General features: G+C 35.5%; 1 protein-coding gene across 1 annotated transcript; it reads left to right on the top strand.

The window, feature by feature from the left end:
* The first annotated feature begins 17391 nt into the window (after positions 1–17391).
* Positions 17392–18501, top strand: LOC116167020. Its single transcript, XM_031482253.1, has 2 exons — positions 17392–17430; positions 17492–18501. Exons 1-2 carry the CDS (start codon positions 17418–17420, stop codon positions 18499–18501), a joined length of 1023 nt encoding a protein of 340 aa, XP_031338113.1. The 5' UTR covers positions 17392–17417.
* Positions 18502–18902: the final 401 nt, after the last annotated feature.

The following is an 18902-nucleotide window of genomic DNA, read 5'->3' as shown; positions in this document are numbered from 1 at the left end:
TCAATTATAAATTTAATATCACGATGTAATCCTTACTCCACGTACCTACACTACAGCTAGATCTAAAGACTATACGTAGTAACGGGGTTAAGTAAAGATACATTAATTTTAACCAAAACATATGTTTTACATACACGCCTAACTATATACACTCAGACAAACTAACGTACCATTAATAAAGCTGTCTACTACAGTTCAACACTTGCAAGGTAACTTAATTAGTTAAAGGATATTAGATACGAAATAAAGCTACGCTAATGTATTCTATAAGAAAATGTTTTGCTAGTTTGAGTTTTGATGGGAAGGTAAGCGCCGGCAAACCTAGTGTTGCTGAAAACACTTGCTAACTTCCTCAGTCTAAAATTAATTATGGAAGCGCTATAGAACTAACGCTATTCAAAATTCAACCTAAAATGCAATTTCTATTAGTACTTCGTATTTGTAGCCCGTTAAATATTGCCCATATCATAATATTCATGGCACTGTTTTTCCAGTTTAAGCGTTTGGATTTTAAGCTGGACCTATCTGAATCTCAACTCAAATTTGAAGAAACGGTTTCATATACGAGTACATACAATTTCATGTTAACTTTTTTTTATATAAATGCCTGATAGTACGCCATCAAGGCACTAGCTTTGTGTGTGTTGACCGACCTTTTTCTTTTCTTACCTACTCTCCAATAGATGTGATGTTGATGTCCACATTATAGCCTTTTAAGCTTTTATGGTCTCGCTTTTACAATTGTAAACGTATCCATACTGAAGACAATAAACATTTCAGTTGCACAAACGGAAATACGAAATAAAGCGTTAGAACCGCAACGGCTTACGTTTCTAATTGCATAAAACATTAAACTCTTTAGTGGAACTGTAAAATTTTACGACAGACCGCAGACTATGCATAATTCAAACGAATATATAAAAGGATATCTCTATCTAAAGGCATTAGGGCTTATAATTTGGCGTTCTATATCCCAATGGAGGAAAAAATGTGGGATTGAAGTTCTCTTTAAGGGTAAGAATAACAATTAATGCAGCTTTTTATGTTCCATTTTAGAGGACTGTTTCTAAACTGCTCGGTGGTAGTTTTAGGCGAGGATATGATTAATAGAAAGCTGACAGAAAACATTGTACTAAAACAATTGAGTAGAAACTGATAAACTAAGCTGATGTAGTGCACGGTAAAGAAACGTTTTTCATAGTTTCGTAACTTCTTGAAAGTTTCCAGCAAAATAATGATGCGAGGGCAATATAAAAGTATGCTAATATGAAACTTTCCCTCCATCAATCATATCACTGAATTAAATACCTTTATAAAGTAAATTGCTAAACTAATATTTACTTTTTAGGCAAGCATACACTGGATCATTTTTGGTACGTTGTCGCTTGTTACAATCTATTCGAAACAGACCGTACTAAAGCCATAAAGCCATACAATTTGAGCGTGGCTATTAATAAAGTTTGAGGTCACTTAAAGGAAAAGGAAGGAACTTTTTCTTGAAATAAATTTGACATGCTTCGAGTTGAAAATATTTTAATGGTGCTACTATTCCAATTATCATCACTACCTGAAATTAATGAAACTCGATTATGATTGCACATTACGCATCATCTACCATTCGATCAAAAAAGAGTTGCTGTCGAGTCACCTTTGGAATTCTTGTTTACATGGGAAATCGTACTTAATTTCCAAAGGCGACACGACAGCAATTCATTTTTGATCGCCCGTTATACGGATTTGTTGCGAGTATCCCAGATATCCCGGTATTTGCGGGATCCCGCAAAACTTTATATAAATTGGCAAATAAGCAATTCTGTGCGGTTAACTTCTGTATTAAAATAAATCGCTAATTATCACAATATTTAACAAAAAGTACCTTCAGCCTAACTTAGAAATCAAAAAATCTCACCTGTAAAGCACAAAAAGGTGAATTTCTAAAGTACCTCAAAAATCATAGTAAGTACATTTTTAACGAAAAAAGTTTAAAAATTATTTAAAATTTAACTTCTACGTTATGTCGTCCCCTTGGTCGACAAATTCCTCAGTCCCGCAAATCCCGCGAGATCCCGCTTCATTTATGTGCGGGAGTAATCCCGCAAAAATACTGCGGGATTTCGGGATCCCGCGATCCCGGTATTGCATTCCCTAGTTCCAAACCTTGCCTTTGATCTAGTAAACTTCGCTTACCACCCTTGTAGCTTACATTAACACTCATCACGTTTATATTATAATCAATTATAATAAATGTATTTAATTGAATGCTGACTTTAGTTATAGATACCAGTAAGGTCGCATTTTGATATTCCGTGAAGACCTGTCACTTCTGAGATTTGATTGCGCTGTTTCCACGTAACATAACATTATATTTCCGAAGTGGCGGATGTTGATATGGAACTAGAGCGGTTTATGACATTTCATTCAAAAGCCCGTCAACGTTGCCCAGAAACGTTCGATTTTTCTAGAGGAGGAAACAATTTCATGGTTTTTTCTTTATTGAAGCGAAATAATTTAGCAACGAAATATCAAGCATGTCTGCATTCATCACGTTCAGAAAACGTTCGAATTTACCGTTTCGTATTTACGATCAATTAACTCTAGAATAATTTGTAAGGCGAAATATACTACTACAATAATGAACTAGCAAAAATCACACCTCAAATTGAAGTTCTTTGTAGAATAAACCGGTTTCAAGTCACATTTAGGAGGTGTATCAAAATGAGAGAAGAATTTTCACATTGTAATTGTAGGGATATACACTACAGGGTCTATCATCTAAGAACCTTCGGATTATAATTCCTTTACTATAAAAGGTACCGAAAAAACTATTAGAATAAAATTGTACGTCATGTGGGTTTTTTAAATGGAATACCCCATATTTTATTGCAGATTTGAAAAGTACTTAATTTTTTATCTAACATGTTATACCCTTAAGTTTAACGAACTTGGAATATCAGCAGTGGGGGCAAGTCGAGGGGCAAGTGAAGTCCCCATACTTGCTGCAGCTTCACTCGATCGACGCACACGCATACCAATTTTACAGTGCTGCCACTACACCCAGACGCAAACTCCCAGACTTTTCCCGTCTTTAAAAAAATAGTGCAACTTGCTAATGCGTATCTGGTAATAAGGTGCAATTAATAGTTATGTAAGTAAGTAGAAAAAATAAAAAATTTCTAATCGAAGAAGACACTATACAGGAATTCAACTTATATAATACAATCAATTCATTGGTGGCCATTTATTGGAAAATTCTATGCATTCAAAGATGGAGGTAAAACACGACCTCAGTTATGAGGAAGTAAACTGCTGTAATCGATATTTTAAGCGCATAGAGCGTGAAAAAGGATTAAAATAAATATATGGGATAAATTCTAGCGAAACTTCCAGATAGCAAGCGCCTTCTTGACCTGCATCTGTTTTCCAATTACGATAAATTAGTTTAGCTCCTCACACATGGGTAATCCCTACACAGTATCTCTCATTGTATTAGAGTGTAGTATAGAGTTATAAACTAAATATAGCAATCGGGAGCACTAGATAATATATATCATTTCCAAATCGATTCAGGCGTATCTATTCAATTCCCCACCTTCTAATGAATATCAAAATAATAGCTTAACTTTCCTTACCTCTGTTTTCATACGAAATCTCTTTTGCACTCATAATTCATATTACTATTAGTACCAAAATGAGAGAGAGTTGAATGACGAAAAACGTTAAGAGTCATGTAAATGTCAGGTTCATGGATAAACGTCAAATATATTTTAATAATTTCTGGATAAACTTCGATTTCACTCTCAATCACTTGTTTGTACGTGTTCCATAAAATTTATAACGTTTCCTAACGTAAATTTCCGAAGCGATGTTCTAAATTAATCTATAAATAAAGTCTCTTAAATAAATTGGTTCAATTCATTGCAGTGATTTTCTAAGCCTTAATCCAAATGAGGGCTTTTCCACTATATAAATTGGTGGCAGAATCAAATAATGTTTGCTAAGAAATATTGTGAGCAATTTGCAGTATCTCAATCCATTTCTACGCGAGCCGTTTTATACCAATTAAACCAAACCTGTGAAATTATATTTCGGCGACTTCGTTTTTTCATTATGTCCCCTTCAATGTTAAATGTTGCGTCTGATTTATTTGATGAAGGGTGTATCTATTCCGCGTTTAATGTATCTCTTGTTTTACGATAATGTATAACCCTCCAATAAATCACGTCTAGGAAATAAACTTGTTAGGAGAGTGTTATCGGGGTATGAATTAAAAGCAACGCACAGAAGCAATATACGAAGGACTCGTTTAGTGTAATTACCCTTTATAGTTCACCATCCAGGCACCAAAGTATTTGTGCTTATTTAAGCAAATAAGTTACCTAATACCAATTTAGTGACCTTTCTAACGTATAAAAATGTTAGTAGCTTGGATTGGATATACTATAAACGTTAAAAGGGTTTTGTATTAAAGAAAAAAATGGTCGCAACCTCAGTCGTAACAGTCGGACCCATTGTAGAATATATCCATTAAGGTACCATCAACGAAACAAAATCATTAGAAGAACAAAGTTACCAAAATATCACACATCCTTGGTCTTTATTTAAACCAAAATTCGATTTTATTTACGCTCGTATGCAATTCACCAAGTGGTAAATTCCTTAGTTACCCTTACGAAAATGGTAGTTCTTTTATTTGAATTGGAATAACTTAAAGATTTGGGAGAGGAAAAGGAGGGAGGGAGGGGTTATTAAAAGGAGTCCTACGTGTTTACTCCTGCTTTAAGCGTTTTAGCTACACACGTATTTTGCTCCTTCAGCGAAATTACGCTATTGAATTTGATTAATCATTAAGCCTTTCGCGTTCGTTCTAACCTCTCAAACAAAAACGTGAACATTTATATCGAAACAAGAAAATGCTTTTGTTATTATATGATTGCGTACCTACTATTTTTTGTGCGATTGTAACACACAATTCTCTTGGGAAAGTGGTTAGATATTTTATCAAAATATCAAAATAAAATGTTAGGGTGCATGGGAAAATAACAGTGACAATTCAGCTCGTGTATGAAAAATCGCATAAGCCGCAGTGCAATGGGGGTTTACAGTATAGTTGAATTCCGTAGTTCTAATTTAATAAGCGTGTACCTGAAACCATAAAACATTTTCTTGGACAGTAAAAGTTTATTTAAAAATAGAGGCTGATTAGCAAAAAAATAATAAACGTGCGGTTTTAAGGGTTCATTAAAAACGATATGATTGTGGCGGGCTCTGTGACGTAATAAGGCCGACCAATCAGCTCCTAGAACCATTCAGATGACATAACGAATTGGCAATATTGCAGGAGAATGTCATTTGTAACTTGCGTCACCTGTCACAGGCACTTGTCACTTGTTGTTCACTTTCGCGTTAGATTGTATAAACCCAACATTACTGTTTGGAAGATTTCTGTAGTAGATCCATCATTTCATCAAAAAAGTGGAGTCTTCTATCCGGATAATCTTCGGCGGATTGTCAGTTTATAGGGGTGAAATTTTTACGCTCTAACGATTCTTGAGACTAAAGAATGACTATAAGTTTCAGTTCCCAAGTTCATTACAATTTCGATCTTATGGGTACGACATTTTAGGTTAATCTTTCGATCGAAAAACGGTAAGCAATAGTCAAGACAACTTGGAACGACCAAGTCTTAATACACCCCCACCTAACACTGATACCTACAGGTCAAAATGGTAAACGTCAGTTCGACTTCTAATAGTTCGTCGCAAAATGATAAACATATAACTTTTGGCATTCCACTCTTCTAAATGACACGAAACAAAAATTTAATTCAAACAATAATCGATGTGTCTAAGCATTTTTCTGAAAAATAAACTTTATTTGATTTCCTGAATTTATTCCAAGTTAGAGCCTCCGATTGTATAAGTACCTGTCAGGGAGATCAAAACTAACAAGGATTTCAAAAAGCCTAAACATTTGTATTTTCTTCTTAATTCTTTTCACCAACCTTCATCCATAGAGAGAGAAGCAGAGATCGCGGTTTATAAGCCTCTTATAACAAAAAGATAGCAATTGGTATAAGCATCTAAATTTGTAGTAACTTTTAAACGTCCCCTGTATCTATTTATAACATTTGCTGTGTGTCGTAATAGATACTGGAGTATCCTGCAATGTGCGGTCTATCTCTTGTAAGGGTATGCGATCCAACAAAAATATGGCAGAATATTGGTGGACATGTACCTAAATGACAATCAATAAAGATAAAGATGCAGAAATGACAGAAACTCTAACATGTGAAGTAAGTATAGAGAAACAGAGTAGAAGCAGAGATATTTACCAATTACCGCACCGCAAAGCAATCTCTACTTAAATCTTAAAAGTTTTGTGCACTTTACTACTTGGTACAACGTCTTGTGATGTATATATATCAGGACGCATTGCAGTATATTACAGATGAGTTACTGCATTATCTCGCCTCATAGGAGAACATTGTATCCTTCCAGATTCATATCTGGTTGAATTGACAAGAAAAAGCAGGCGCACACGATACGAAAACAGTTCATACGTGATACGACATAGGGTAAGTAACTTATTGGAGTACATAAAATTAAAACAGACCTTTTTACTTCAAATCACGCCGTTGGTTATCATGTTATCAAGGGAAATTTTACAAGGGTTCTAGTTTCGTATATTCTGGTTGCGTGTATGTGGTAACGGCTAACCTATTAGGATAAGGATTATATTCACGTACAATCCGGAAGTATACTTTTCGTATAAAGCAAAGAAAGCCGTACTAGAGTTCTTGAATTAATTACTTTCATAACAAATCTCTAATTCTCCCCCTTTTCTCTCCAAAAATAAATTACTTTCAGTCATTCACATTTCTTATGATCAATGTCTATGGCAAAGTTCATCAGCTGTAATTATATCTAAATGGTTTGAAATCAATTTAGTGTTGGAAATATAATTGATTTCGTCAGAAGTTATTTAAATATGCGCGAATTCTCTATTTAATTTAAATGGGTCATAATTCAGCGTTGTACGGTCTCTCATAGCGGCGCTACATACAAAAACCATCATTAATTCAAAAACACGAGCTAAAAAGTATGCGCGGAATGTAGTCTAAATTATCACTAGTGAAGCTAAACGATAATATATTAAATTCTTAATTAAAAATGTAATCACGTGCATGCGATGAAACAATTAAAGTCATAATTTTCCGACCTCATACATAATTTCCTGTTCAGTCCAAAACTTAATGGTGCAGTTGAAATTCAGGTGGAATTTATGCTTTCGTTGAGTACAATCCAATAACGAGATTAGCAGCTGTTAACAGGCATTGGTCAGAAGTTGCAATGAAATCAAATTAGAAATTGTGTAATCGTTAGCATTCGGTGCAGTATAATAAACTATCGCGACTCATTAAAATTCAATTAACGTATCGTTATCCCAAAATAAAAAGATGGTAAAAAGTTTTTGTGAAGCTTTTTCGTATCTCATACCCCATGAATTATTTCACAAATTCATAACTTTTCTACCGCATAAAATAAGAATCTGTCAATAGATAAAACCGTCTAACCTTTACATCGCCAGTCCCGTCCGATAAATTTTGCGGAGGTTAGAAAAGTTCGCGATGATATATTTAGATCCTGTCAGAATATCTACGTTAAGTTTTATATGATTGTTATATGTACGCTTTAACATTGATACGTTGGGTTGAAATTATTGCGTAAGTACGTCACTAGGTTTTTGTACATTTCACAGTCTAATCCCAGAAGTAAAATCGATGAACCACATTTTCCTCGCCTTTGTAAGGTTTTCTTGAATAGTCAGCAGTAAAACTGTCTGACAAATGTTACCTGACTAAAAGAAGTAGAGGGACATATTACTGCATCATCCCCTACGTCCTTGTCTCAAAAGCAGTGGAATATCACGTTATTTTTTCGAAAGGGAGAATATCTGTTTCATTTAGAAATCACTGTTTAGTCTATTAGCATTAGTACTGCATGAGTAATTAAAATCATTACTTTCTTATACGTTGGCAACTTATTCTTGAAAAGTACTACGATTTTGTTACTATCCAGTAAACGTACGTAGATCTGTAAGGGATACATACAAATTGTATAATATTAATTATGTTAGAGTTACATAAAACTGGAAGATAATAAGAGATCCATGATGTCAGGACGCAATCATTTTTGAAATAGGATGATACGGATACAGGACCTTCAAACTTAAGTCGGCGCTATTGCTAACTTCCTTCTTTAGGTTATCCTCAGAGGAAAGTAGGAGAATGACCCCTCCGATGCTTTCGACTCGACCCATCTAGTTAGGGAACTTCTTAATAGGACTGGAAGCTGGTTTTGTGCGTATTGACTCCACGTTACGTTTGATAACTGCAGTTAGAGGAGTTTCCCGCAGTGGCGGGAGCCCGGAATGCAAAGAAGGCGGAAGTGATTAGACTCTCCCAAGAAGTTTCATTTCCTATATTTCACGTTTTCGATTGTGCTTGCAAGTTTGTCAGCGACTGTGCTCCTGTAAGAATATGATTCAAAACAGGTGTAGCTTTTTTAAGGCGTGCAATTCTGGCTGCTAGTGGTTCTACCCGAGGAAGGATACGATTTCGGTCCAAAGCGGGGTGCAGAGAACCAGTGCCGCTTTAGACTTCCACGAATTTTGAATTTCCACAAGAGCAAAATGACATTAATTGTATTGTGTTTGATGAAAAGCAATTATAAGAACGCTTCAAATAGTATATTAAACCATTAGTTTATAATGTGAAATGTGCTATAACAAATACGACGCAATAAAGTTGTTAAAAAAGTTTATATTTAACTAAAATACTGGATGCTTTAAAAAAACAACGCTATCACCTACAGTAATGTTTTTCTAAAGACAATAACTCTTCTTCTTGTAAGATTAGCGCTTGTGATGTTTAAATTAAGTATTTTAACAAAACAAAATAGAACTTTAATCAAACGCGTGATGCACCACTAATTAGTACTCAGAGAAAAAGAAAATTGTGCTAATACTACATCTGTTCGCAAAGTTTATTGGATATACGAAAAATAAACGTTGCAACAATGTAAGTACCATTAAGCGTCTTCCCGTATGCCGCAATATTTACATTTACAAACGTTTAGGTTTTGAGTTCCTTGAGGGCGAATTTTTACAGCATATATATACTCGTTTATACCGCCGTTTTCCTTGCTGTTAATGCTCTTTGGCTTTATGTCACCATCAATAATAATATTGATATAAATAATCAATAATATAAAACATAATCACAATAACATAGATCTCCCACGAAACGAAATCATTAGCGTTAATTTGTATATCTCCAAATTCATAATGATTCTTTTATAATGTAGAAGTTTAATGATCCTGATTACAATATTTTACCGAATGATAATAATCAAAACTAATGTTGCAGTAAACAAATTAAAATCCGTTAACAAGTGACTGAGAAACACGAGGGAGAAGCGTTTTTTGCACAAAAAGAAAATCGTACTGCCCTATTAGTTAAATAGGGTGTAACTACAATTTTAACCAATTTAACCAAGTTTCAAAGTTAAACAGCATTAACCAACAGGATATGTTTAACAGGATTTTGTGCAAATATTTATTAAAAAAGAACGTATCTGAGAATTATTACTAGTGAAATAGATCGTATCCATAATATAAATATGCATCAGATACACCCTTCTTTACTCGGGAAAATTGTGCATGTACGACCAACTTACCCTAACTGATCACGTACTTTATTTTTTTATGTTACCACTTTGATGTTCAATAAGCGATAATTACAATCAGTGCAATGTTTCAACTAAGGGGGTCGTTGGAAATTTTCAAAAAATACCACTTTGTTACATTGTGAATAAATACTAATACGGCGTAAATAAAATAATAAAAATTAATTATCATACGAGTCATAAAGCTCAATATTAATAAGTGGGTATGTAAAAATGAAAGAATAAATAAAATCCAATATTATAATTAGGCGAGAAACTTAACCCACACGTTACAAATTGAACCTTACATTTTACGGTTTTATTCGTCAACTGAGGGTTTATTCGATGTTTATTGCTAGGTACCTAATTTAACATGTTGAAAATGGACCCATTATGCATCTGGAGATGTCGAAACAATCACTGAACTGTTGTTTAAAAAAAAGTCTACCTACAAAAATTTGTTCAAAATTTGTCGCACTGCAATTTTCCACAATTTTCCGAATGCACGGGAGTGAATCGATTTGCTTCTTTTCCAGGCGAAGCCGACTAGAAATCGAGTTATTTTATCTGTGGCTATAATTACGAGTATATTAGAGTCACGTTCTTGCAAGTTAATGTTCTAAACATTTAATTATGCGAAAATATGGGCAAGGAAACCTATGCCCGGTTTCACAAACGATAATTAAAGTTAATCAATGATTAAAAATATTAGATTTAGCCACTTTTGATTATACGCTCATTTGTTTTCCATTCTAATATTTTTAATCAGTGATTAACCTTAATCATCGTTTGTGAAACCGACGGGAACTAGTCTCAAAAGCCATATAGGCCAGTCATATTAGACAATTTTTTTGCCAAACATTGCAAAAAATACCTACTGTAAAGTTGCATTTTTAATATGTTGTTAGGGACTACCTAGACGGTATAAATCTAGATTTGCAACCCTCAGAAACATGAGCCAGCCGATGTACAGGATGATAATCGAGAAAATTTTGGACTTTTTTCAGTTTTTCGAAAAAAAATAAGTAAAGGAGTGTTCTAAACAGGAAATGTGTTATTATATCTTTTAAAATAGAGAAAATTACCCAAAAGGCGAGCTGTGTGCGGGATCTGTAGCCCAATTAGTTCCAGAGATACAGCTCTGTGAATATTGACAAGTTTTTTTTAAAAAGTGGAAATTTTTACTTTCGTTATATTATATACCATAAATATTGCCATAAATACTCATACATACTACGAGGGCTATCCAGAAAGTAGCAGACGTTTTGAAATAAAAAATGAAGGAAGTGTAAGAAACAACTTGTATTATATACACTTGGAAGCTACACTCTTAGGCTATTTTTCAACATAATCACCATTCATATTGAGGCACTTATCATAGCGTGGTACAAGTGTTTTGATTTCAACTTTGTATACATACGCCGCCTGAGACTTTAACCACTGGTTATCGCTGGCTTGGAGTTCGGCACCACTGTCCATGTGCTGAGTTTCGAGCGACATACTGGCGGGCGTTGTCGTTGAACAACAGACCTTCCACCTTCCCAGCGATGAAGACCTGGCTCGCAACGCAGCGGTTCGATAGGAACGCCGAACTTCGTGTCAGCGTTATCCAGTGCAGGTTAGAATCTCAGGCGGCGGATATAAAAGTTGGAATCAAAACACTTGTGCCACGCTATGATAAGTGTCTTAATTTCAATGGCGCTTGTGTTGATTAATAGCCCAAGAGCTCCCCAATATATATGTTACCGGCAAACTGAAAAATCCGGCATTTTGCAAAACCCTAGGCATTTCGCGAAATGACCAATGCAGCAGGCAAAGTGAGAAATGGAGCTCGAATTCGCACCTTGCCTGCCTCTCTTTAGGGATTTCGCGAAATGCCTAAACATGCAGGCAAAGTGCAAAGGCTTCGTCATTTCCCACAGATTGCGCGTACAGCGTAAGTACATACGAATTTCTTCTCGATCGAACATCAATATGGTTGAAATAAAAATATTGCAAATTACACTAACGTATTGGGTGTTTGAATGCAATTTCAATCTGTACTCCTTCTCTTACGGCTAACCGGTGCGTGGTAAAAGAAATAGAATTAGTACTAAAGAGAATATAATTTTCCACTTAGTATGTTTGCTGGTTTAAAATGGCCAAGAAAAATATGTAATGTTAGTAGGCAAGTAGGTAAACAATATTTGGTTTCAAAAATAAAGCCATGCGTGTAGAATATATCAGATTGGGGAAGGTATACTAACGCGACAGGTTTACGTTTGACACCGCTGTACCCGCAATCTGTGGAAAATGGCAGAGCATTCTCACTTTGCCTGAATGTTTGGGCATTTTGCGAAATCGCTAAAGAACAGCAGGCAAAGTAAGAACTCGAGCTCCATTTCTCACTTTGCCTGCGGCATTAGTCATTTCGCAAAATGCCTAGGGATTTTGCAAAATGCCGGATTTCGCAGTTTGCCGGTAACATATATAATAAGAGATTTGCTTTACCAAGTTTAAAATTTTTTATTTCAAAACGTCTGCTACTTTCTGAACAATCCTCGTACATACGTATGTATGTATCATACAGAAGACTATTTATAAAATGACCTCTCGGCAGCGGTCTGAATTCTTGCATCGAGAGGTCATGCACAGAACCAAGAGCTCTGTCTGTAGATGCAAAAAAGGGTTGCTCTGCTTCGTGTTCTTGCATGAAGACTGGTATGAGATGCTCTTCAATCTGCAAACACTGCGAAGGCATCAATTGCACGAACATATCAAGAGCCGAGGAGTTGGACGAAGAGGAGATCTTCGCAGATTTGGAGTCACCTCTCTTCAACCTAAAGATAGCCAACAAGGAAGTTCAAGTACAAGCGGTGACTCTTCGCCTCCTCCAAATATCGCCCGAAAATGATTGTTACAGTAATGAAGAAAAAAAAATTCTAATGTAATTATTTTATTTTCACTTTTTTTGGAAAACTTGTCAATATTCACAGAGCTGTATCTCTGGAACTAACTGGGTTACAGATCTCGCACATAGCTCGTCTTTTAGGTAATTTTCTCTGCTTCAAAAGTGGTAATAACACATTTCCTCTTCAGATCAATCCTTCACTTCTTTTTTTGCGAAAAACTGAAAAAAAACTTTCTCGAATTTCACTCTGTATATCGGCTGGCTCACGTTTTTGAGGGTTGCAAATATAGATTTACACTGTCTAGGCTGTCTCTAACAACATATTAAAAATGCAAGTTTACAGTATTTTTTGCAATGTTTAGTGTTTAAAATGACTGGCCACTCAAAAATAAAGGCAAAATAAATAAATAAATAAATAAATAATAAACAAAATCGGGAAATTGATTTTCATATAGAGAGTTCTCATCGTAGATTCTGTTTTTCTAGCCTTGAACACATCAAACACAATTTATTTGTTTGTAATTTATGTTTCTTGGAAAAACCGAAGTAAAAAAGGCTCTAGCATAAGTTAACAGTTTTTGATCTAAGGCAGTAATGTTTAAACAAGCTACGAGCAAACTAGATAATTACCTACTTCAACCATTGAATAAAAACACTATAAGAAGCCTAACGCTTATGGAAGAAAGCGCGACAAATCTCACAAATCCCCTTGCACCCGCATTGGTTGTGACCCCGAACTCTCTTTGCGGTAAATAGGAGGAAAGCAAATTCTCATTCTTCTCAGTTCAAGAATCGACTCTATTGACAGTGTTCCCATTATATTCTCAGTTCAAACTCTGTCGCGCTTTATTTCCACGGGGTTAGGCTTCTTATAGTGTTTTTATTCAATGCTTCAACGTATTGACGTGCCAGCAACATAAATATTCCCCAAAATGTAGTACAACATGATATAAATTAAGTAAAAAGGGTTTCTACCGTTAGCTATACATTATAATGCTTGATGGAAAGTTAACGTCATATTTACATAAAACGGTATGTGCAGTAATTTTAATAAAACCAAAACATCCCAGAGGCAACATTATTACCACGTTTTATGTTGTACGAAAGTTTTATTTGCCCAATTTACTTCAGATTCTAAACTAATAATTTATTCATTTACTTCATAAATGTTCGCGTGATGTTTTGAATGATGATTGAAATTTCAATTATACACTTCTGGTTAGCATGTTATTAATTTGATAGCTTAATTAGATTTGTCCAATTCGTTTTCCTTGTAATCAGGTATTGTAATATTTATGGTTGATGTAATCCGTTAGTACGAGGCATGATAAAGAGCACAATGAATGGGCAAATATGCTGCAGACGTTACATTCACAGTAATACGCTGCTTCTTAAACTAGGTTTAATCAAGGAGTGCGTTGATATATACACTTTGGAAGAGCTTGATTAGACCAATTTGTTTTTGAAATTGGGTGAAAATCGAGGTGAAAATTAAAAACGAGGGAAATCCCTTGCAAGAGAGGGCACCTTGGTTAAAGGTGGACGTTAAGGTTATTCTCAATAGATTAATTTCGTAAATGGAATTTGCTTATACCAACGATGCAAACTGTTCACCACCGTAGTCCGTAATAGCACTTCCCAAAAATAAAAGGCAGCAGATTTTGGCGTGATCACCAGCCTTAAGTCCTAACACAAATGAGGTATAGGAAATATTTCGGTTCTAACATCCAAGGTTTTTAAACTCCACCTACATTTTTTCGTTGTCATTCAATGTCGAAAAGTTTATAAAGCGATTGCTTCCGTCCCACACGTCCCCCGACTCCCAGGGCGATCTTAGAAACTATCGTTATTTTCCTAAGGGTTACTTATTGTAATTCTAGCCCCATCATGTATTCTAACTTTGTTATGTCATAGTTACTTGCTATTTGTGATTCCCCTCTGTACTAAACAAAGAACTTGTTGCTTCAAAGAAGGCGGTAAGTGATAGGGAGCACTTTGAAGGGGAAAGGCATAAAAAATGAGCATTTATCATGAAATGTACATAAATAAAGACATTTTATTGCTTCATTAACCCTTTGCACGAGTAGGGCCAAATTAAATGCGACAAAATTAACCGTGATGAGTAAACGCTTCTTAGGAAATCAATGTTAAAGTCTAACCTATAACATTTCCATTTGTAGTTTGTTATTGTGGAATATTGAGAAGTTTTATCAATCGCTTGAACTCAGGCTTGAACTACATTTCGCGTGGAATGCGCCGAATGACTGAGTGACTGTGGATCATACTTTCTATTCTAGTGAGATTTGCTTTTCTCGCTAGGGGGCGCTAGGTAGTAACATTTTTTAAAGTCACTAGATATAGAAAGTACCGCAATCATCCGCCATTTTTGGGCAAATTTGCTGCCAACTTAAAAAAATTGACAAATAAAATCTGAATAGCTGTCATTTTTTATAACCTAACTTCATAGTACTGTCATGTTCTATAAAAATATATACGATAGGCGCTTTCTTTCGGTGATCCAAACGCGTTTGGATTGTCAAATCACGTTCTTTCGAAGTGTGATCTTATGATCATGATTGCCAAAATCGTGAACAAAGTGAACATAAAAGTTTTATGATCACGAATTCCTAACCTATAAATGCAAGGATATTTTTACTCAAATGTTAGGTTAGTCAAAATTTGTAACTGAAGAGGGGCATAATCGTGCAAGTACTTTCACTTGTATTTAAATTATTTTCATAATCCAAACAAAAAATAGGTAATTCGAATGCAAATGTGTACTACGTAAACGTAACCATATTTTGACTTAAATTCGCGCGTTCTTTCGTAAAACGTGATCCTACGAATCACGATTTTGAAATCATGATTGCTAAGCAGCCGAAAGAACGCCCTAGTATAAAACGGTCGAGCTATACTTACAATATGTACAATATATTGTAGTACACATCATGTAGTTCATCTTCAACTTCTTCTAAACCCGAAGTACTTAATTAAATAGAACAAAGCTGAATCTAGAAGGTGTGTATTTTGTAGAAGGTATTCCTCATTTAATTAAGATGTGTTTTGTTACAGCTATCATTCACCCTTTGTAAGATGTTGATAAAAAGATCGTTCCCCTACTAAAAGGTAGGTGTTCCCTTTTCCCTAAAACAAAAAAAATGGAACAATATTACGTAATTTAATTGTCTCGTAGTCTATGAATTCATTGAATTTCATAAAGTTTTTTGTTAGATTATACAATAAAATTAAAAAATAGCTCGGACTAACTTATTTCTTGCACAGAGGAAGAAAATAGCGTTCGTATGTTTACATTAATACTTTTGTTAATGCGTGCAGGCCTCTGCGACGGTACTTTGAGCACATTCAAGAATACGTGATTTTGCATACTGCAGAAGGCACGTTTTGGTCATAGCAAAGAAAATTATCATTCCAGTATAGCAAACCTACACGAACCAACGAACCGAACTCCTTTTATAGTGTGCACTTTTACGACCGCCAAGGATAGTACGAAACACGCATCGCTGAGCGCACCACGAGCCAATAGCGAACCCCTATTTTCGACAACTCGTGGGTTCGTCAAGCCAGGTTGCGACCGAACCACCGCCATTTACGAGATACTTCCTGTTGTTTGCCGTTCTATGACGTGGCGTGCGGGCCTTGGATTGCGAATTCGAAGCTGCCTATCTATGGGGCTGCACGTCGAATGCAACGTGCTTAGCGACCCTCGATTTGGTAAATTAGTTGTAGATTTTTCCGAAAATCCGGGTCGTCTGGAACCAATGTTTCGAAGCGTAGAATGCGTAGTAGATGTTAGTACTTTATTTAAAACGCTTGTTAACGTTTACAGACCTTGTCTTATTTATGTTTAAGTACCAATGACCAAAGACCATTTGTCGATACGATTGCGTGATTGCATTGTTTGCGATCCGTTGCATTCGTAGCTCAATTCAAAAGATGACGGAAGGGATTGATATTTCCTGAACCAGCCGTCTCAAGCATCATTCTGCGCCGAGGGCAAAACGTCACTGCAACCCCCGTGATCAATAAAAAAAAAACAATGAGTTGTATAGCATTATTTCTTCAATGCTTCCAATGTCATCTTGGGTCTGCATAAGGTTTTGAAACTGCAATTGTTTGTGCGCTGGCCGAAAACGTGGCTTTTTGGGGCAGCGAACTTGGGTCGATTATATTTTCCATCTTTTTGTCTTCCTTAAACGCTGTTCGTGATGGGATGATTTGAATTAAAAAAAATCTTTTTAGACACGATTTTATACTAACTAATGCGGCTATCAGATTTCAAACCTATATTCAGTCATCTTCAGGCGAGCTCATTGCATGTGAAGTGAGGGTGCATATAATATTTTATAACGATGTTCATTTAATATGTTAATTAGTTGTCAGGCCCTTCCTATACTGAGTTATTTTACCTACTTCATACACCTACCTATTTTTTGTACCGATTGGGTAATACCCATTGCGATGGCTACCTTACACACACAATCACAGCAGTTTGTGTTTAACCTTCTGCAGTATTTTGAAAAAGAGAAAGAAAATGGCGCACCTTTGTTGCCTGTGTCTTGTGTCCAAGAGGTACGTAGTTAGTATTTACACTCCAGTGTATATGATCGTAGAATTACAGCGTGTAGCTAACGCCCTAGGCATATCTGTCAGGATGGTCAAAAAAATCAAGTCTCGAGCACTTGTCAATCCAATTTTGTCAAGTCCTGGGAAAAAACGACCACGTGCCAAACCAAAATCTGCCGGAAACATCAAAAATGTGCATTCGGAATGCATTGTATAACATGTATGCACAAAGTGAGTTCATTATAATACTTGACTCTTAGTTCATTTTTAAAATGTATCTAATTATTTACAGAGAAGCATGTCACGGTGGCAGCGTTAAATGCTGAAATCAAAAACTCCCATGTATTATTAAGTGACAGAAGTTTAAATCGTGCGGTACATGCCCTTGGATTTAAATTCAAAAAAGACTCCAATCGTAGGGCATTGATAGAAAAGCCGAACATTGCAGAAATGCGAACCAAGTTTCTTAGACAATATATGCAGGAGATACGTTCATCTAGTCGAAGACCAATTGTGTTCATGGATGAGACATGGATTTATTCAAAGGGAAACCCCGGAAAGTCATGGCAAGATGAAGATTTAAAAAGTGTGCGAAAACCTGCAGGTTACGATGGGAAAAGATTTATTATTGTCCATGCTGGTACAAGCACCGGGTTTATACAGAACGCTTCTCTTTTATTTGTCTCGAAGTCGTTGAAAGAGGACTATCATGGGGAAATGAATGGAGATCTCTTTAAGAAATGGCTTATCAATAATCTGTTAAACAACTTGGAAGAGCCTTCGTTAATTGTCATCGATAATGCACCATACCACTCTACATTAGAGAAACTGCCCACATCGTCTTGGACTAAAGGTGATATGGTTGCTGGGTTGACCAGAAGAAATATTCCTTTTGATTCTACACTCTTCAAGCCCGAGCTGTATTCATTTATAAAATCGTTAGGAATCCAAAAACAATATGAGGTCGACAACATCATTAGGAACCATGGACATGATGTTTTACGATTACCACCCTACCACTGCGAATTTAATGCTATCGAGTTGGTGTGGGCACATGCTAAAAGTTATTACGATAAACATATTGGACGAGACGGCTACAGTGACCACAGTGTAATTTCTATGTGGAACGAGGCACTGCAACAATGTGACGAAACGTTTTGGGCCAATTGTGTGCGACACACAGAAGACGTTATAAAGGCGTGGTATAAACGAGAAGAAGTATTAGATTTCACTGTAAACGAAATGATAATTAATATTGGTAGTTGCTCCGAAAGTTCAGATTACGATTCGGATACGGATTAGTTTATTACTGAAATGTTATTAACACACTGATGTATTAATAATATTGTAACAATATACATGTACTGACATGAGATTTTTTTTTAATTCTTGAGCCTTCTACAGATTTTACTGGGCATATCAAGAAATTACACTCGATGAGTCAATCAACTGATTTGGGTGCTTGAAATTTCACTTCTTACTGCCCAAACTCTACAAGATTCATTTTTAAACTATCAATTATAGTAAAATTGTAGTTGTTTCTTACATCAGCGTTGCATAAAACATGACACTGTTTTGATTATTAGTTTAATTAGAGTAAGGCAATTTCTTGGATATTTACAAATTAGGCGCAGATTAAGATATTTTGCCGACCATTAATTGCGCTTTACAAATTCGTCAGATAATTCACAGCATAACAAAAC

The sequence above is a fragment of the Photinus pyralis genome, unplaced genomic scaffold (genome assembly GCF_008802855.1).
Source record: "Photinus pyralis isolate 1611_PpyrPB1 unplaced genomic scaffold, Ppyr1.3 Ppyr1.4_LG3b, whole genome shotgun sequence".
Lineage (NCBI taxonomy): Eukaryota > Metazoa > Arthropoda > Insecta > Coleoptera > Lampyridae > Photinus > Photinus pyralis.
This window is presented reverse-complemented; position numbering and strand designations above follow the sequence as displayed.